General features: G+C 43.0%; 1 protein-coding gene across 1 annotated transcript in view; it reads left to right on the forward strand.

Annotated features, from left to right (window-relative positions):
- ULK2 (unc-51 like autophagy activating kinase 2) overlaps nt 1–21,472 on the forward strand; it is a 252,205-nt gene that overhangs the window by 185,484 nt on the left and 45,249 nt on the right. Inside the window, exons 17-22 of the mRNA XM_033921554.1 lie at nt 61–206; nt 443–526; nt 10,016–10,299; nt 10,742–10,917; nt 16,273–16,382; nt 18,229–18,381. Coding sequence (XP_033777445.1) covers nt 61–206; nt 443–526; nt 10,016–10,299; nt 10,742–10,917; nt 16,273–16,382; nt 18,229–18,381 — 953 coding nt within the window. The remainder of the gene's footprint in view (nt 1–60; nt 207–442; nt 527–10,015; nt 10,300–10,741; nt 10,918–16,272; nt 16,383–18,228; nt 18,382–21,472) is intronic.

Genomic DNA, 21,472 nt, shown 5'->3' on the forward strand with positions numbered 1-21,472 from the left:
AAGCTTTATCTTCAGATTGGTTTTCTCTGCAAGTTTACCAGCATGTATGTTGCATTTTAGAGCTACAGTAGTGAGAAGGTCCAATACCAGCCCAATGGGATTTATGAAGATGGGTTCTGGTTTCCCGGCCTCTGCAGATTCTGCGCAGGTGATTGGGCGCAGGCTGTCTACTGGATCCTCAAGACCTTACTCCCCTTCCCCACTAGGTAAGCACAGACTTGAGCTTATAAAATCTTCTAGAACCACTGGTCATGTTATCAAAATGTCTTGCATCAGTAAGGCTTCAGGATACAGCAACTGTGTTTGGAGAAAATTTCTAAAATATACTGCAAATGTTGATAGATGAAAGTCATGAGTCTGATGGTTTGCAAAATATGCAAACACACTGGTTTGACAGGAAGAATGCCTGCCAGTTTTACTAATAAACTTCGTCTTTCTCTAGTTGGCACCATACCTGAGCAGCTTAGCCAGTGTTTCTGTGGGCATGCTCAAGGGCAGGAGTCCAGGAGCAAGAATTCCTCCAGTGGTAAGTTAGTATGAGAGAGATGACAGTGAATGTTTAGAATGCTTTTCTCAGTTTCACATTAACATAACATTCCAACTTCCATAGACCATTACAGGCTTCCTGAGCTGATGTAATTGGTTCTGTAAAACATGACTGTGTCCTCTGTAAAGGTCTAGAATGTAGACTGACATGTAAATTGGAGTTTCTGACCTGTGAATTCAGATCAAATGCTGCCACTGGCTGACTCTTGGATTGGGTAGATTGTTTTCTCACAAATGGTCAGAGTAAAATTAATAATACCTTGCTGCTCTAAATATGTTTGATGTTTTTTTTTTTTTAAATTATAATTATAAATCCTGTTTGGATTCCATATGACCAAAAGTCTATACAGAGGGCTTCAGAAAAAGCACATAGAGCTTTTTTCATTAACAACCCAGTTATTTAAATTCTTTAACAATCCCTTATATGCAGACTAGAATTTTGAGATCAATCCAGGACAACAGGTTGATTCTTCCTTCAGCTAATAGAGCCAGATGGGAGTCAACAAGAAATAAAGCATTTTATTTTATTGCCCTTATGGAATCATTTACCACAGGAATTGAGGTTAGAAGTAAATATTAAAGCATTTAAAATCATGCTGAAAACTTTATTTCTGTGAAGCATTTGGGCAAGATTCGGTTTTGCCAGAAATAATTCATATATATTAGTGACATGGGTCTTTCAGTGAAAATCCTGTGGTGTAGAATTTATACAGGAAGTTCATGATTTGTATATTGGGATGAATGTGTATATATCTTTATCCCAGGACAAGCAGGCAGCATATTCTTAACGCATGGGTGAAGTCACCGACGGAGCCCCGGTACGGACCTTTTTAACTAGAAAGTTCTAGTTGGCCGCACTGCGCATGCGCGAGTGCCTTCCCGCCCGACGGAGGAGAGCATGGTCCCCAGTTTCCGCGGAGCGAAGAAGACGCATGTGTTTCAACGGCCGTTGAAATTTCAGATTTTGCCTTCCCGCTCGCGAAATTCTTCCTTTTTTGTTCTTTTTCCCTTCGGGTTTCTTTTTCGTTATTTTTTTGTAAAAAAAAAAAAAAAAACAAGCAACTTTATTTTCTTTTATTTTTCAGGCCGGCCCCAGCGGGGCCTGTTGCCACCATACAGGCCTCTGGTTTTGATTTTGCGGAGGCCGTGTTTCCCTTCATGCCCCCTCAGCCGGGCTTTAAGAAGTGCCAGCGGTGTGCACGCCCGATCTCTCTCACTGACCCGCACAATTGGTGCCTACAGTGCCTGGGTCCAGAGCATCGGGCTGACACCTGCACCCGCTGTGCTACTCTTAAAAAACGTACTTTAAAAAATAGACAGATCCAACAGAACATCCTGTTCGGTACCGGGTCTGCCATGGAATCGGCCGCGCCGTCATCGGCACCACAAAAGTCGGCACCGACTACTTCGACGACGCCTGATCCATCCTCGGGGTCGCTGGCACCAGGTAAGCCGGCTAAGAAGCCTTCCACTTCCCTTGAGCGCCCTCCTGCCACACCGGCGACGCCGGTCCTCCCGGCATCACGCCGACCCCGCAAACGCTCCACCCCGATCTCGGTGAGTGCCTCGTCATCGGCCTCCTCATCGCCGGGGCATGGAGCGGCACCTATGGTACCGAAAAAGAAAAAAGTGGTACCTGTGCCTCCTCTGGACGACCACATTGCGGCCATACTCCATAGTCAATTGCAGGAACAACTTCAACAGCAACTCCAGCACTTGTTGCCCGCAATATTGGCCCTGCTCCTTCCGGTACCGGACCGACCCGAGCCTCGCACCATACCACCGGTGTCGACACCATCGGTACCGTTGAACACCTCCATGCCGGTACTCGCGGCTGAACCACTTCATCCTCCGGTGCAACCCCGCTCTGATGCAGACCCTCCCCGACATCGAGACCGACAACAGTCCCCCCGTGACCAGGACCGGCACCGGTCTTCTTCCCCCGGTACCGTCTCGATTCGCTCTGGCAAATCTCTCTCTAAGACTCGCCACACTGAGCCGTCCTCACCACCGTCCCGCCCCGTGCACACCGACGTCAGGGACCCGGACTTATGGGGAGAATCCCCACCCGGTACCGATGATGAGGCTTCATCAACAGACGAGGAACCCTCGATGGTCGATACCAGTTCCAAACCTGAACAGTCCTCGTTCACAAAATTTCTAAGGGAAATGTCGGCAGCTCTATCTATCCCTTTAGAGTCCGACTCTAAGAAATCCCAGGCTTTCCTTGACGCCCTGGACTTCGAACAACCTCCCAAGGAATTTTTAAAGTTACCCGTACACGACATCTTACGGGAAACTTTTTACAAGAATTGGGAAAACCCCCTCACGGTACCGGGTGCCCCTCGAAAACTGGATAGTTTGTACAGGGTCATTCCTATCCCGGGGTTCGATAAACCTCAACTGCCCCATGAATCCCTTCTTGTGGAGTCCACCTTAAAGAAAACCCAGGGTTCAAGTGTCTATGCCTCCACACTTCCTGGCAGAGAAGGCAGAACGATGGATAAATTTGGCAAGCGCCTTTATCAAAATTCCATGCTTGCCAACAGAGCTAATAATTACACCTTCCACTTCTCCTTCTATCTGAAGCATTTGGTGCAACAACTCTCCTCCATCCAAAAGTACATCCCTGAGCGTAAGATCCCGATTTTTCAACAGCAAATTTCCAGCTTACTCCAACTCCGGAAATTTATGGTGAGATCCATTTATGACTCTTTTGAACTGACCTCTCGAGCCTCTGCCTTGGCTGTCGCCATGAGGCGCTTGGCCTGGCTGAGGGTTTCTGACCTTGATATCAATCACCAGGACCGCCTAGCCAACGCACCTAGTCCCTGGACTACCCAGAAACTCTCGGCACACGAGACCAGGTGGGATACCCTGATCAAACCCAAAAAGAAGACTCCACCTGTTCGCCCCTACAAACAGCAGTCTTTCTACCAACGCAGGTTTTCGGCCAGACCCCTCAACCCACCTCAGCATCAACAGCCTCGCCGACCACGTCAGCAGCACCAATCTCAAGCACGTTCACAGTCTCACCAACCGGCCAAGCCTCTCCCGCAGTCAAAACCATCTCAGCCCTTTTGACTCTTTGTTCCAGAGCATAGCCAGTCTCCAACCCTCGGTGCCTCTTCCTCAACCTATCGGAGGCCGCCTCACAATTTTTCTCAACCATTGGGAGGTCATCACATCAGACCAGTGGGTACTCAACATCATCCGCCACGGCTACTCACTCAACTTCCAGACTCTTCCACCAGACAATCCTCCCGTAGAGTTTGCTTCTCATTCCTCCCAAACTCCACTCCTCCTGAGGGAGATCCAATCCCTCCTTCTTCTCAATGCCATCGAAAAAGTTCCCCCAGACCAAAGGGGTCAGGGATTCTACTCCCGCTACTTCCTGGTACCCAAGAAGACGGGAGACCTCCGTCCCATCCTCGATCTCAGGGACCTCAACAAGTGTCTGGTCAAGGAAAAGTTCAGGATGCTCTCCCTGGCCACGCTTTACCCTCTTCTCTCTCAACACGACTGGCTATGTTCCCTAGACCTCAAAGAGGCCTACACTCACATTCCAATCCATCTGACTTCACGTCGCTACCTCCGATTTCAGGTACAGCACCGCCACTATCAGTACAAAGTGCTACCCTTTGGCTTCGCATCATCGCCCAGGGTGTTCACCAAGTGCCTTTATTGTGGTGGCGGCCTTCCTCAGGTCTCACAACCTCCAGGTGTTCCCCTACTTGGACGATTGGTTGGTGAAAGCACCTATGTCTCCGCTTGTGCTACAAGCCACTCAACACACCATCTCTTTCCTCCATCTCCTGGGATTCGAGATCAACTACCCCAAGTCGCATCTGCTTCCCACACAGCGACTTCAGTTCATTGGAGCAGTTCTCGACACCACTCTGATGAGGGCGTTTCTTCCCTCCGACCACCAACGGACCCTGCTCCATCTCTGCCATCAGGTGCTCCTTTGTCGCTCTATTCCAGCTCGGCATATGATGATCCTCCTGGGCCACATGGCCTCGACGGTCCATGTGCTTCCTCTGGCACGACTCCACCTCCGGACACCTCAATGGACTCTGGCCAACCAATGGTCACAGACCACGGATCCTCTTTCTCATCCCATCTCTGTGACATCGTCTCTTCAGCAATCTCTTCAATGGTGGTTGAACTCTTCAAATCTTTCCAGGGGTCTCCTCTTTCATCTGCCCCCTCACTCCAGGATCATCACCACGGATGCCTCCCCCTATGCGTGGGGAGCTCACCTGGGAGATCTGCGCACCCAGGGTCTCTGGACTCCTCAAGAGCGTCTACATCACATCAATTTCCTGGAACTGAGAGCCATGTTCTATGCTCTCAAGGCCTTCCAGCACCTTCTCTACCCTCAGGTTCTTCTCCTGTGCACAGACAACCAAGTCACCATGTATTACATAAACAAGCCAGGTGGCACCGGATCTCCCCTCCTCTGTCAGGAGGCCATCCGCATCTGGACCTGGGCCACGGCCCGCAGTCTCTTCCTCAAGGCCGTCTATATCCAGGGCGAACAGAACTCCCTGGCCGACAATCTCAGCCGCATCCTTCAACCTCACGAGTGGACCTTGGATCCTCCCACACTCCACTCCATCTTCACTCTCTGGGGCACTCTTGAGGTGGACCTCTTTGCAGCTCCTCACAACCATCAGCTGTCCCAGTTCTGCTCCAGACTCTACTCTCCTCATCGTCTGGCCCCAGATGCATTCCTGCTCAACTGGACGGATCGGTTCCTCTATGCCTTTCCTCCACTGCCTCTGATGTTGCGGACGTTATTCAAACTCCGCAGGGACAGAGCCACCATGATTCTCATCGCTCCTTGGTGGCCTCGCCAACACTGGTTCTCCCTCCTGCTCCAGCTCAGCTCCAGGGAGCCCATTCCTCTTCCTGTGTTTCCTACTCTACTTACACAGCAGCATCAGTCTCTACTACATCCCAACCTGTCCTCGCTCCACCTGACAGCTTGGTTTCTCTCGGGCTGACCTCTCCAGAGAATCTGTCTCAGCCTGTCCGTCGCATTTTGGATGCCTCCAGGAAACCAGCCACCCTCCAATGTTACCATCAGAAGTGGACCCGGTTCTCCTCTTGGTGTCTACTGCATCATCACGATCCTACCTCATTAGCGGTGGAAACTGTACTGGAATATTTGCTCTCTCTGTCCGACGCTGGCCTCAAGTCTACCTCAATCAGAGTCCACCTCAGTGCCATCACTGCGTTTCATGAGCCTATCCTCGGAAAACCTCTCACGGCTCATCCACTGGTTTCCCGGTTCATGAGAGGCCTCTTCAATGTCAAACCACCTCTGAAGCCTCCTCCTGTCGTCTGGGACCTGAATATGGTTTTATCAGCCCTCATGAAACCCCCTTTTGAGCCTCTTGCCACAACTTCGCTCAAACTTCTAACATGGAAGGTGCTTTTCCTCATTGCCATCACCTCTGCCAGGAGGGTTAGTGAGATGCACGCACTGGTCGCCGATCCACCATTCACTGTTTTTCACCATGACAAGGTGGTTCTGCGTACCCATCCTAAATTCCTTCCCAAGGTGGTCTCGGCTTTTCACCTCAACCAGTCCATTGTGTTGCCTGTCTTTTTCCCTAAACCCCATTCTCATCCTGGGGAACAGGCGTTGCACACGCTGGATTGTAAGCGTGCCCTTGCATACTACCTTGACCGTACCAGGGCTCACCGCTCGTCCCCTCAGCTCTTTCTGACCTTCGATCCTAACCGTCCAGGTCGTCCTGTCTCTAAATGGACGCTTTCCAACTGGCTTGCTGCCTGTATTGCGTTCTGTTATGCTCGGGCCGGTCTCTCACTGGAAGGTGCTGTCACGGCCCACAGGGTCAGAGCTATGGCTGCTTCTGTGGCTTTCCTCCGTTCCACGCCCATCGAGGAAATCTGCAAGGCTGCCACTTGGTCCTCAGTTCACACGTTCACTACTCACTACTGTCTGGATGCCTTCTCCAGACGGGATGGACACTTCGGCCAATCTGTGTTACAAAATTTATTTTCCTAATGGCCAACCATCCCTCCTCCCTCTCTGTTAGCTTGGAGGTCACCCATGCGTTAAGAATATGCTGCCTGCTTGTCCTGGGATAAAGCACAGTTACTTACCATAACAGGTGTTATCCAGGGACAGCAGGCAGATATTCTTACGTCCCACCTCCTCCCCGGGTTGGCTTCTTAGCTGGCTTATCTTAACTGGGGACCACGCTCTCCTCCGTCGGGCAGGAAGGCACTCGCGCATGCGCGGTGCGGCCAACTAGAACTTTCTAGTTAAAAAGGTCCGTACCGGGGCTCCGTCGGTGACGTCACCCATGCGTTAAGAATATCTGCCTGCTGTCCCTGGATAACACCTGTTACAGTAAGTAACTGTGCTTTTTGTGTGTATTTGTATAGGTCTGTCCTATTTTAAAATGGAGTTCTTTTCTATATATACAGATATTTGTAAACCACTTGGACCTGTTGTAAGAACAAGTGGTATAACAAGTTTTAATAAAACATAAAATAATTAAACATCTCCAGTTAAACATACTACCATATTTTGTATTAATAACGAGGTAGGTACTACTACTGCTACTTATTTCTGTAGTGCTGCCAGATGCATGTAGCACTGTACATTATATTTTCCATGTAAGAGACAATCCCTGCTCGACACATCATACAGTCTAATCAATTATACAAGATCACAGATACCATTATTGGCTGCCCTACATTGATTGAGTTGATTTAATCCAGCTAAATTACTGTCTTATTTTAGATTTTGGACTTGGATGATCTCAAGTATTTAGATCAGTGGTTCCCAAACCTGTCCTGGGGGACCCCCAGCCAGTCAGGTTTTCAAGATATCCCTAATGAATATGCATGAGAGAGATTTGCATATAATGGAAGTGACAGGTATGCAAATCTCTCTCATGCATATTCATTAGGGATATCTTGAAAACCTGACTGGCTGGGGGTCCCCCAGGACAGGTTTGGGAACCACTGATTTAGATATATTGATTCTATACAGTATGTGCTTGGTAGAGTATTTCACTCTTTGATATTTCTGGGCCATAGACTAAAGTCCATCTGGTATTGTCCTATGTTCTAACTGCTGAAGTTGCCATCTAAGCTCACTCCAGCCTATCTAACTATTTCGTGATTTGCAGGATATCTACTGTAAAGTCTGGCCAGTAATGTCCTCATGTTCCAAGTTAGTGGAGTTCCCATTGATGGCCTCCCCAGCACATCTTACACTGAATCACCACAAATGGGACATAAACCGTACAAGTCTGTCCAATGCCAGCCTTAGTTCTTAAATTTATATGATTTGTTTTCTAATTAGAGATTGTCTGTTTATCCCACTCTTTTTTTTATTTTTATTTTTTAAAATTCCTTCACTGTTTTTCCTCTCCACCACCTCCCACAGGAGGGCATTCCAGGCATCCACCGCGCTCTCCGTGAAAAAATATTTCCTAACATTATTCCTAAGTCTTCCTCCCTGCAACCTCAAGTTATGCCCTCTTGTTTTACCATTTTCTCTCTTCTGGAAAAGATTTGGTTCTATATTAATACCTTTCAAGTATTTAAATGTCTGTATCATATCTCCCCTTTCCCTCCTCTCCTCAAGAGTATACATGTTTAGGTCTTCCAGCCTCTTCTCGTACTTCTTTTGGTTCAAACCCCATGCTTTTCTCTGGACTGCTTCAAATCTTTTTTATATCCTTCGTCAGAAACGGCCTCCAAAACTGAACACAATACTTCCAAGTGTGGCTCCACCAATAACCTATATAGGGACATCAACACCTCCCTTCTGTTGGTTATTCCTCTTTCTATACAGCCTAGCATCCTTCTGGCTAGAGCCACCATCTTATCACACTGTTTAGATGCCATTAGATCCTCAAACACAATCATCCCAAGGTCCTTTTTTCCGTCTGTGCTTATCAGCCTCTCACCTCCCAGCACATATGGTTCTTTCGAATTTCTGCACCTCAAATGCATCACTCTGCATGTCTTTGCATTGAATTTTAGTTGCTAGATATTAGACCATTCTTCTAATTTTTGCAGATCCTTCTTTATGTTTTCCACACCCTCCAGAGCGCCCAATCTGTTACAAATCTGCAAAAAGGCTAACCTTACCTTCTAACCCTTCAGCAATGTCGCTCACAAACATATTGAACAGAATTGGTCCCAGCACCTATCCTTGAGGCACTCCACTGCTCACCTTTACCTCCTCTGAGTGAATTCCATTAACCACCACCTTCTGGCGTCTGTCCATCAACCAGTTTCTAATCCAGTTCACCACTTTGGGCCCTAACTTCAGCCCATGGAGTTTGAATAAGCAGTTTAAGTGGGGTAGAGATGACCCTCACACTGGATGGCCTGTGGAAGCAACTTCCACAGAAATGTGCAAGAAAGTTGAGTATTTAATTTTGTCAAACAGATAAATTAAGGTTTCCTGAATAACTGAAGAAATGGGCAGGTACAGTTTGGAAAATAATTCATGAAAAGTTGAGCATGTCCAAGGTTAGTGCAAGATGGGTTCCAAGAATGCTGATGCCATGTCAGAAGGCCACGACGCTCCAGTGCTGTCAGTAGAACTTGGAGATGTTCCATGAAGACCAAGTGAATTTTTTTCATCGTTTGGTGACTGGAGATGAGACTTGGGTCTATTACAGAGATCCTGAGTCCAAAATAGAGTTAATTCAGTAGAAGCACAAGTTATCCCCCACCCCAAAAAAGTTCATGTCAGAAAAATCTGCAGGCAAAGTCATGGCAATTGTCTTATGGGATGATGAAGGACTTTTGCTTCTGGAGTTCAGACCACACAAGACAACCATAACTGAGGAAAGTTACTCCAACACAATGATTGCTTTCCAGGAGTCAATCAAGGAGAAAAAATGAAGAAAACTCACAGCAGGAATGCTGCTTCTTCACAGCAATGCACTGGTTCACAGACTGCCATTCAAGAATGTAGGTTTCAGCAGCTGAACCATCTACCCTACAGTCCTGACCTGGCTCCCTCAGATTATTTCAAGTTCCGAGTTTTGAAGAAATCTCTTCATGGACAGCGGTTTTCAAATGATGAAGACATCAAGGAAACTGTTATGTCCTGGTCAAACAGAAGAATTCTTTCCAAAGGAGTTAGTCATTGCAGGAAAAGTGGATGAAGTGTATGGAGCTATCAAGGGACTATATTGAAAAATAAAATTTTTTGAAAACTATTTTCTTTCCTACTGAGGTAGATAAATTATTGAACACCCCTCATATTAGAACCTAATCTCTTTTTCCTTGTTCCCTGAGGGCTTTCATTCTAAATAATGATGTTTGAAATGTGTTTGGATATGTGTCTCTTGGGAACTAGATTGAACACTGATTCTTTCCATTTCCTTCTGTATTTTCATTAACTCCTTATCTATATTCTGTTTATACTTAATATAATAATCATATTTTCTATCTTCAGGGTCTCCAGTGCCACAGTCCCAATCACCACAGTCTTTAATGGGAACCAGGCTACAGAGTACCCCTACTCTAACAGATATCTACCAGAACAAACAGAAGCTTCGAAAACAGCATTCAGACCCTGTGTGCCCTTCATATGCAGGACAAGGTTTCAGCCACTCCCCTCAGCCAACTAGGCCAGTCAGTCTTGGAGCATCTCCTACCAAACACATGGGATCCTCACCGAGGAGCTCAGAATGGCTGTATAAAACTCCTTTGCCAACAATTATTGGATCCCCCACTAAGGTATTTTTACATTTTTCTTCATAGCTTTCTGTAGTCCTTCAGAGGCATCTCTGTGTCCCACATATTACCTTGTGACTTTCCTCATAGTGTGATTTGAAGAGACTTTGTGAATTTTTTCTTACTTTTTACTCTAAATGCACAGATACTCCTTTCTGGTGCCCTTCAGATTTGGGTGCCAAGAGTATCTTAGGTCTCCTCTAATTCAATCCTTTATTAGTCTTCAAAAGTTTAATTAGCTGCTTTTAACTCATTTTTCTTTTCCTGGTTATTGGTTACTTTAAAGTCTGCCCCTTCTCCATGATTTGGTAACTATTCTCCCATCCCTCTATCCTTACTCTTAGTTCTAATGAATTTTAATCTGTAAAACCCTGTTGATATATTGTTTAGAAAATAAAACATTTCCCAATGAGATCTTACTAAATTATAACTAACTTGTTTCTAGGCTACAGCTCCATTCAAGATTCCAAAAACTCAAGCATCTTCCAATTTGCTGGCTTTAGTTACCCGTCAGGGACCTGTAGATGTACAGTCTAAAGACTTGGTAGACCCTCAAGACATCTTACATTGTCGCTGTGAAAAGCAGATCCCTGTAGAATCTGGCAAGGTCACATTTGGACGGTAAAGATAACTTCATTTTATAAGTGTGCCTTTATGTACCTGCAAATTGTATGGACTATTTAGAATACATTAAAGTAGGAGTTTGAAAATGTACAGTATGTTGTGTAGATCAGTGAAAATATAGAAAAATTCAAAGAGGTATTGATGTTCGAAGCGATTTAACCAGCCAGAAACTGCTTCTAGCTATCTGCTGATTCAGGGACACTTAACTGGTTAGTGCCACTGAATATCACCACAGACTGCCAAAGTGAAAGTCGGCTACCTTTGTGAGCAGTTTCGGGATGGAGTTGGCACTTACTTGGTTAATTGCCGATATCCAGCACTGGACCACATAAGTTAATCAGCCAGATCACCGCATAAAACACAGTCCTATCTTTATGCAATGTCACTTAGACCAGTGTCTCTCAAACTATTTTAGCTCTGGCACACTAAACGGAGCAAATATTTTTTGCAGCACATTATAAATGAAATTATAAAATTGCAAAATCAACAAAAAATTAAATTTGAGAGTTATTTATTTAAAGTTCTCTAAATGATATATGGGTAGTTGCAACAATGGTGAAACTAAAGTAGATAGACTAGAATTGCTAATCGGTGTGATGGTTGTGCTTGTTTTTGAGTGCAAATTAACTCAAAACGTGGCTCGACAATTGACAAGCAAATGCACATTTCATCATCCACCATCTGCAGTCGTTCTCTTTTTTTTAATTTAATTTCTGTCAGAGCTGAAAATCCAAGTTCGCAAAGATAAGAATATCCAAACGATAATAAAGCCTTGATTGCTTTGTTGCTCAAGTTAGGTCAACTACTGCATAAAAATAAAACTAAAATTACTTGCCATTAGTTTGCACTCATAACATTGACAGACTCTTCTGTACACGATGTACATGTCATCTATTCTAGTGTATACTTAAAGGAATTTTTAAAAATAAAATAAAATTCTGGAATATCTCATGGCACACCAGGAATTTCTTTGGGGCACACAACTTGAGAGACACTGACTTTGGCAGTTAAGTGTTGAATTTCACACTTAGGGCTCCTTTTACGAAGGTGCGCTAGGTGTTTTAGGGCATGCACTGGATTAGCGCGCGCTAGCAAAAATCTACCACCTGCTCAAAAGGAGGCAGTAGTGGCTAGTGCGTGCGGCAATTTAGCGCACGCTATTCCGCGTGTTAAAGCCCTAGCGCGGATTTGTAAAAGGAGCCCTTAGTGGCATAAGAGTTAGCCAATACATAAGAGAGATTCAGTGCCAATGCCTGAACTTGGCCTGGCATTGAATATTTGGGACAACAAAATACGGACAGACTACTCCACAAACAAAAGTCATCTAAGACAATATGCAAAATGTGGAGCCAAGATATATCACAAAAAGAATCTTGCATAAGATATTATATTTCTTAAACTTAAAATATGTTAGCTATAGAAACTTAGAAATATTGGCCTAAACTGGAGTGTGGAAAGACCTCAGATGTTTACCCAATTCATTATAGAACAGCCGTAGCTGAACTACTCTATGGGTATTGTAATAATCACTGGTCAATGTCTATACGTTTCTACAGCCAACATATATTTAAGTTGAAGAAATAAAATATCTTATACAAGCTTCTTTTTGTGATACCATATTTTGGCGTCACATTTTGCATATTGTCTTTATTGAATATTTGGGACCATTGCTGCCAGTGGCTAAAAAATGCACTCCTGTTGGCTGAATGTTTTCTACCCCAGTGTAGTTAAAGAATAGGAAACTAGAGTCTTGTTTGCATATATCTTTACACCCATTGCATTGCAAACCCAAATTAGCTCAAATGATAGTCAAAAGGCCATAAGTTAGAACCCAACTGTGTTGGTGATTCAGAGGAATTGAATACATTTGCATGAAGAATTAGCTGTTTCTCTTTGGGGCAAGTAGGAGTTATCCACACAAAAGGTGATGTTATCCAAGTTTCAAGTTTATTTAGGTTTTGATATACCACTCATTGTAAAACTTAGCGGTGTTCAATAAAATGGGGAAAAGAGAAATTATATATTAAGGAGGGATACATACATGATGATAAAAGATATACATAATAATAATAGACATAAAAATACATTCGGATAAGAAAGTAATAGGAATGGGGGGAAGAACTACAATATTTTGATAGGAAAGAGAGTGAGGGAAAGCCACAAAAGAGAATAGAGTAAGGGAATTATTTAAATAGATCTTAAATCAATTTGAGATTAAATATTTGATTTATTTGTTGTTGTCTTTTCCCCCTGCTTCAATATATCACATCATAGGCATCATTAAATAGAAAGTTTTGAGGTTGGATTTAAAATTTATTTAATGAAGATTCATGACAGAGGTATGATGGAAGAGCATTCCAGAGAGTGGGTGCTGTTACTGAGAAAATGGTCTTTCATGTAATGTCTTGTTATATACCTTGAAGATGGAATAGTTAAAAGATTTTGTTGGCTAGATCAGAGTGTTCTTGTTGGGATGTATGGGATGAGGAATCGGTCTATGAATTCTGGGGTGTTATTTTGCCTAACTTTAAATGTGAGCAGTAAGATTTTGAAAGTCACTCTGTTTTATTGGTAGCCAGTGTGCCTTGTATAATAAAGGCATGACGTGATCATATTTTTTGGCCTTGGAGAGGAGTTTAACTGCAGTATTTTGTATAATCTGCAGTTTTCGTAACTCCTTTTGAGTTATTCCCTGGTATAATGCATTCCAATAGTCTAAACGAGAAGCAATAAAAGAATGAATCAGGATATTAAGGGATGAAGGTTCCAATAATTGTGATACTGATCTAATCATTCGCAATTTATGAAAACATTTTTTCACAACAGAACCAATTTGTTGGTGAAAGGTTAATTTAGAATCAAGAATAACTCAAAGTACCTTGATGGTATCAACCATCAGAACTAGGGTATCTCTGAGATATACTGATGTTATTAGTTCTTCTTTTTCAATACAGGCAAATAGAAGAGCTCTAGATTTTTGTGTATTTAAAGCAAGTTTATTATGTAACCACAAGCAGATTCTTATTGATTTTCAAAATATTGAGAGGATTCCATGGGTCTAAAGAATATAATAATTGGATGTTTCAAGTTTTATTTTTGTTTGATGAATCACTTATTTAGTTTTACTAAGTGAGATACAACATTAATTTTAAAAAAAGCATGTATTTAAACATATCATTTAAAATAATGGGTTAGACCGACAGACTTACAGACTAATAAATACACAAGGTAAGTAGGGGCAGAACTACAATTCAATGTCATTGGCATATGCTAAAGTAAGGAGGTGAGCAAGAAAAAGGTTGAAAAGAATCGGAGATAAATTGGACCTTGAGGTACACCAAAAGATGAGCTGAAAAGATTTGAGATGGAGTCTGAGGAGTTGGATTTGAACCATTCTAAAACTGATTGAGCTGTTCTGTTAAAGATCCCATACTGCAGTCACATCTCCATTGTGCCAGTCTGATTTTTGTTCATGTACAAACCATGTTAATTTCCCTTTTTCTCTTCTTCCTCAAAAAGAAAGTAAGAAAATCTAGTAAACTCATAGTGGTGACAGACTCCAGATGTTCAAATTCAATGAATTTTTTTAGATCTTACCCACCTTATTTTCACTATACCTGAAAAACTTGACTTCAAGTAATATTCCCAGTGTAATAAAGATAATGGTATCAGAAAATGCTTTTGATCTAGGCATGCATTGTTTGGCATATCATGGGATGTGCCCTAACTGCCTTACTCAAATGTGCCAACATGAGCGTTAGAGTAAGAAGTTCTCCATGGACAATGAGTATCACAACAGCCACAATAAGTGTTGTTATCAAAACTGATCTGGTTAGAAATAGTTTTTCAAGAGCTTTCTGTTCTGTGATAAGCTTTCTGAGGCTGCACTGGAAATGCAACCATCAGTCCTTTTCATCTGCAATCTTGATTAGTCACACTACTCAAAATGGCTTCAAAATTGTCTGAATCTGACTTCAGATTGTTTGCAGGCTTTTGTCTCCTACAGACCAAAAAAAATCCTACAGAAAGAAAGGCAACTCCTCATTGCATTACAGTTATACCATGATGAGAGCAGAATCGGAGATTTTATTCCAAATACTTCCTAATTCCCCAAGAGTCTAGAAGAATGAGACTGATTCTAGACCTTAAAGGGTTAAACATGTAAAACAAGAAAAATTCTAAATGCATTCCTCAGCCACTATTGTATCCCTTTTGGAGAAAGACAACTGGTTGGTATCTCTTGATCTGAAGGATTCATATGCATATTCCCATTTACCCAAAGCACACACAAATTTTACATTTCAAATTTTTGGGCAAACTTAACCAGAAAGTTCTACCCATTTGGTCAAACTTTTGAGGGTGCAGCACATGGTAAGAACTGAGCATGTACAGATGCTCATGGTTCTGTGCTAATGGCCATGGTCTTTTTTATTTTTTGAAATTAAAGACATGCTTACTTCCTTGGTGGTACTGCTTTGGAGGTGTTAGGAAAAAGAAGCCACAGAACACCTTGGGGGGGGGGGGGTGTTGGAGACAGGAGAGAGATGCTATATGGTAGGGGAGGATCTTAAGCCACTCCTTGGTGGGGTGTGCATGGCTGAAGGTTCACCTAGGATGTCGATACCCTTGGCTAGCTCTGAGTACTCAATAGAAAATACAAGGCAAGATTTGAAGACCGCATTCCTCAGCCAATTTGAAAGAACTTAAGGTATTCTGCCAAAAAGAAGGGGAAAAAACTGTACTGTTCCACTGTACAAAGTTGTAAAACACTTATCCTACATGATTCATGGCTGTTACTGTATTCAAGAGGCTTCCACTAAGTATTGAGTCAAGGGACATGAAGACAAATGCAGTCGAAACTTTTCCGTTTCTTATTCTTAATCTTGAATATTTCTATAATTGTTCTTAGTATAGAGTAGGTTTTGTAGACCAGTGAAACAAACTCCTACTTTAATGTATTTTGAATTGTATTTTTTTAGACTGAATTTGAAAAATATACAAGGGAAATGAAGACTTTTACAAGGTACTGTAAATAAGATTCTTAAAGGCTGTAGCATATTGGATTTGAAACTTCTGTTTTAGAAACCACAGATAAATCGGTCAACACCTTGAAGTTGTGTTGCTGAACTTTTTTGTCCTTTTGAGAAGTATTAGAACTAGCCCCATCTAGCATATAATTAATTCTTAGCAGCAATTATTCTTTATATGGCTACAGCATAAACAGATTAGTAGTAATCTTTACATGTTTTGTTCCATACAACTAATTGTGGAAATTTTGTTTTATTGTGTGCTTCTCTCTTCTTACGCCAATGTATAAAAATAGCCACATATCGATATCTTTCGCTTTTATAGATCAGTAAGTGCTGGAAAACTGTCAGAGGAGCAGATGAGGACTACGCTGGGTGGCCAGCTCTATCAGGGAAGCACTGACAGCCTCAATGCTGAGCGTCCTATGGATACAGGTATTATACAGTATTAATGTGTGTTATTGTTTTTGAGATTTTGGTTTTCATATTTTTAGTTTTCTTATTTGGGTTTTTTTGTGTGGGTTGGCATATGTTCATTGACTATACCAGTAATGATAGGAAAGAAAACTATTCATCACTAAAAAAGGAGATAAACCCTCAAAATAATAAAGTTAGTGTGTGCTTCAGGCAGACTGTGCTCTGGTCTTGAACCAGTCGATTCTCTTATTCCAGTGGTTGTATTTAATTTTTAAGCTGGGGCCACTCTGGATAACAAAATGAACTGAAGGAGAGCCACCAATTATCTTCCCATGTGAGGCCATGACACTGCTGACCAGTGTGTTGTCTGACATCCATCCCCACCAGCCCACCTTTAAATTTCATATCCTCAGTGTTGTGAGCATTTCCAAATGCATTCTTTTGATTGAAAAATGCCTTATCCTTCAAGCATGTAGCTCTTCCCCTATCCACTTTCCCTTTTCTGCCCTGAGCCTGGGTAGAGAGGCAGAGTAGCAAGAAAAATACCCAGAAAGATCATGGGGGCTGTCCCGGAGGTCTCCGAGGGCTACCTTTGGCTCCCACACCTTGTATTGAAGACCACTGTCTTATTCCATTACACACACAATTGAAACTGAATCTAAGCATTAAAGTGCAAAATGAAAGAAACAAAACAAACTTGGTTGAGAATAGCTCTGTCTTAGAACTGTTCTATCTTGACAACATATTTCTGCAAGTGCAGTGTAATTCTACTTCTGTGGGCATCTATCTTAACCCTTCGTTTGACAATGTTGCTCAGAAGCAACATGTGTCTTCTATGGCTCTTATGGGAGATCTGCATCTCCAAATGCCTGTTTATGTGGCACTGTTGCTCTCGTTCAATATCAAGTTACATAAAGCAGCCGTTCACCATCTGCCAATTAAAGGGTTAATATGATAATGGCTTTGCTTTGTCCCACATCCTAGCTACTGAGTGATGTAGGCTCACACGAAGAAACTGGATGGACAGTTGGTAGGGTGGGGACTTATCCTGGCGTTGTACAGAAACTGCCCCAACCATACAGATGGTTAAGAAAAAGAAATGTGAAATCATTGCACCATGTGTCCTACATATGCTGAGGTACACCTACCATGTGTGTCGCACACAGATGTGTGGCTTGCTTTTTTCTGGTATGTTCATAACTCCATAACTTCTGCATCAATCTTGATGAAGAGAATGGATGAAATTAATATTAGCTGCTGGATCAGATCGATCTTCTTAATTCTTCTTCCTAGAGATCACGCACTATTGCAGATGCACTGTCTTGAACCTATTTTTCTAGGTTGGATGGGGCCTGGGCAGCTGAGAATATTGTACCGTATACAGCACAGTTCTACATTGCTATGGCATCCCATGCTCTATCCATTTGCTTTTTCTGAGTTTCCCAGAGGACAGTGTATGATGATGGTTCTATTCATGAGGCGGACCTAGGTTTGCAAGTTTTTCAGAAATATTTTGATGCTTAATTATTTGAAAAGTTTAGAATTACATTACATTAGTGTTTTCTATCCCGCCAGTACCTTTCAGTTCAATACCATTCATAAGAACATAAGAAGTTGCCTCCGCTGAGTCAGACCAGAGGTCCATCCTGCCCAGCAGTCCGCTTCCGCGGCGGCCCATCAGGCCTAATTGCCTGAACAGTGTCCCTGACTAATTTTGTAACTGATTTTGTAACTGCCTCTAATCCTCTTAACCAGATAAGAATGATATTCAGCCCACTACCCAGGACAGCTTTTACCCAGTTTTGTAATTGGATAGTGTAATTCAGATCAACTCATTATATTCTGAAATAATTCTCTCCCTTAGCACCAGCAGGAACCTCTGGTATGTCACTTGGACCACCTTCTATGGGGACAGTGGGAAGCTCCAGGACAGTGATGTTTACTGTTGGGTCCCCTCCAAATAGTGCTACCCCTCCTACCTGTACCAACATAGTTATCAGAACAAGGACGACATCAGGTGAGGTCTTTTACATGTCATCTTTGCTGCTGATAAAAAGCAATGAAAAAACTTATACCCTTTTAGGCCTTTTGTTTTAATGTAGTTGAATTTTAAAATTACCTTTCTAAATCCAAGATCAATGTGAATGAGTTGTATATAGATAATAGTAAGTCCTCTTGGGCATGCACATACTTTTGTACCTGAGGCAGTGAAGTGACTTGTTCAGGCTCATAAGGAGGATCAAGGATAATGGTATTTGATATATCACCTTTCTGTGGTATAGTCAGAACATTTTACAATTATGATATGCAGGTATTTTCTCTTTTCCTAGTGGGACTTGCAATCTAAACTTTGGATTATGTGACTTGCCCAGTATTACAAGGAGCTGCAGAGGGAATTGACCCTAGTTCCCCAAGTTCTTAGGCTGCTGCATTAACCGTTAGGCTACTCCTCCACTTGGTGGGAGTTATGATTTGAATTGTGACTTCCTTAGGTCTTGGCCTGCTGTTCTAACCTGTAGCCCACTCTGCTGACTACATGGTACCCAAGACTTTCCAGTAACAATAAACCATGGATAGCCCACAATATCTGTCCCCATTATGGATAGCACACAATATCTGTCCCCATTAAAAAAACACAAAAAGTTGTGCCACATCTCGAGCCCCAATGATGACGCCCCTGAACAAAAAAAAAGATGGTGTATTTCATGGGCAAGAGGGATGCCCACTCCTTCCTGCCTCGGCCACCCGAACCCACCCGTGTACCTTTATATAGAAGACAGCAGGATGGATGCTCACTCCCTCCTGCCGACAGGCCTGCCTCTTCAAATGGTGGGTCTTCCAGGATGCACTGGGAAGGGCAAAAGATTCTGATTGGCTTAAGACTCTGGTTCAGATACCTTAGGCCAGTGGTTCCCAACCCTGTCCTGGAGGACCACAAGGCCAATCGGGTTTTCAGGCTAGCCCTAATGAATATGCATGGAGCAGATTTGCATGCCTATCACTTCCATTATATGCAAATTTCTCTCATGCATATTCATTAGGGCTAGCCTGAAAACCCGATTGGCCTGGTGGTCCTCCAGGACAGGGTTGGGAACCACTGCCTTAGGCACCTGGGACAATCAGAGCCTTAGGCCCCTTCCAGATGCATCCTAGGATGCATTGGGAGGGGCCTAAAACTGATCGGTTCATGCACCTAAGGCCCTACCACCAGAGTCTTAGGCCCTTCCCAGTGCATCCCATGATGTACTGAGAAGAGGAAGGCCCACCATTTTGAAGAGGCAGGCCTGCTGTTAGGAGGAAGTAGGCATCCCTCCTGCTGTCTTCTGTGTAAGGTATTGGGGGGGTCCAGATGGGAGTGGGCATCCCTCCTGCCGATCTTCACAGGTTGGGGTGTTTGGTGGCTAAGACAAGAGGGGCATGCATAAAACATGCCTTAAACACGTATGTGGCAGACCTGTCTGTAATTTTGAGTAATTAGAAGCCAGCACTAGATTTTGTGCATCACCAAGCGATGTTAAGGCATTGGTTGGAATGCTCGTTTAATATTAATGAACTCATTTTAATACTAATGAGCTTGTGCATAGTAGCAGAGTTGAAGGCTGCAATGAATGCATGGAAAAGCCCATGGTGAGCCATTAAGGGCATCAGTTGGTAAATTACTTCGATGGTAAACCGGTTCAGACTGGTTTTGTGTATCTGGGCCTTAATCAGTTTTTTTAATCAAATATACAAAATTTGGATAATATATTTAAACCTTTTAAAGTACCAATAAGCTCATAAAACTGGCAGCTGGTTACCTAGTGCTTGAAAAAAAGCTAAATTCATAATTGAAATTGACCTGTTTTTAGCTGTTTCTGATACATATCTACTCTTAGTGGTTTGAGCAGCTGCCTCAGCACCCTCAGGTGGTGAGTTTGATTCCCACTTGAGCTCCTTGTGACTTTTGGCAAGTCACTTAACATTTCATTGCCCCATGTAAACCGCTTTGATTGTGTAAACCAGTGTTTCTCAACTTCTTCAAGCCAAGTACCCCCTAAGTCTAACAAATTTCAACTGAGTTCCCACAACCACTGACCGCCCAAGCTTCACCCCAGACCCTGTCCCTATTACAAATTATAATGCAATTTCTTCTACTCATTTTTCATATACACTCAATATACACAGCAGATATAAATTCTCAAAACTGACACATTTCAATCACTATATTGAAAATAAAATTATTTTTCTTACCTTTGATGTCTGGTGATTTTATTTTTTTAATCATCTTTTCCCAGTCTCAGTGTTTCCAAGGCCTTCTTATCCATTAACTGTTTTTTTTTCTCCTTCTTCAATTTCTGCCCTGTATCCATCATTGGTTTTAACTTTTAACATTCAACTTTTTTCCATTTTTCTACTTTCTTCTCAAAATATACTTTTCCTTGTCTTCCCTTCCTATCTCACTCTCTTTCCCTCCCCATTTCCATGGTCTGATATCTCTCTCCCTCCTCCCAATGGTCCAACATCTCTCTCCCCTCTCCTTCCCACAGACTGGCATCTTTATTACTACTACTATTAATTATTTCTATAGTGCAACCAGACACCCTTCCTTCTCTTCCATTCCCTGGTCTGGCATCTCTCACTTCCTTGAGTCATCTTTCCTCTCCCCCACCCCTAAGTGTAACATTTCTCTCCCTCCTTTCTGCCCCCTCTAGTCCAACATCTCCCCCACCTTCCTTTTTTCAAGCCCCCCTCCCAGTTCAACATTTCGCTCTCCTTACCACCAGTCCTACATTTCTTTCTCTCTGCCTCCTGCATGCTTCCTCTCCTCCAGTCTTCATTCCCTCCCCCCAAGCAACATCTCTCTCTCCCTCCATGAGTCCAACTTTTCACATTCTGCTCTTATTCCCTTCCCCTGAATATGACATTTCTCCTTCCTTTCCCATCCATTAATCCCTCTCTCTCTTTCCATGAGTCTAACAATTTTTGCCTCCTGTATGCTTTCTCGCTTCTTCTTAGCCCCTTCTCTCAGGTGTGACATCCCTCCTTCCCAACCCCACTTACAACTAACATGCTCTCTCAGCATGCACCATTTCTCCCTCTCTTTCACCCCATGTCCATTTCTCCCTCTC

The sequence above is a fragment of the Geotrypetes seraphini genome, chromosome 15 (assembly GCF_902459505.1).
Source record: "Geotrypetes seraphini chromosome 15, aGeoSer1.1, whole genome shotgun sequence".
Lineage (NCBI taxonomy): Eukaryota > Metazoa > Chordata > Amphibia > Gymnophiona > Dermophiidae > Geotrypetes > Geotrypetes seraphini.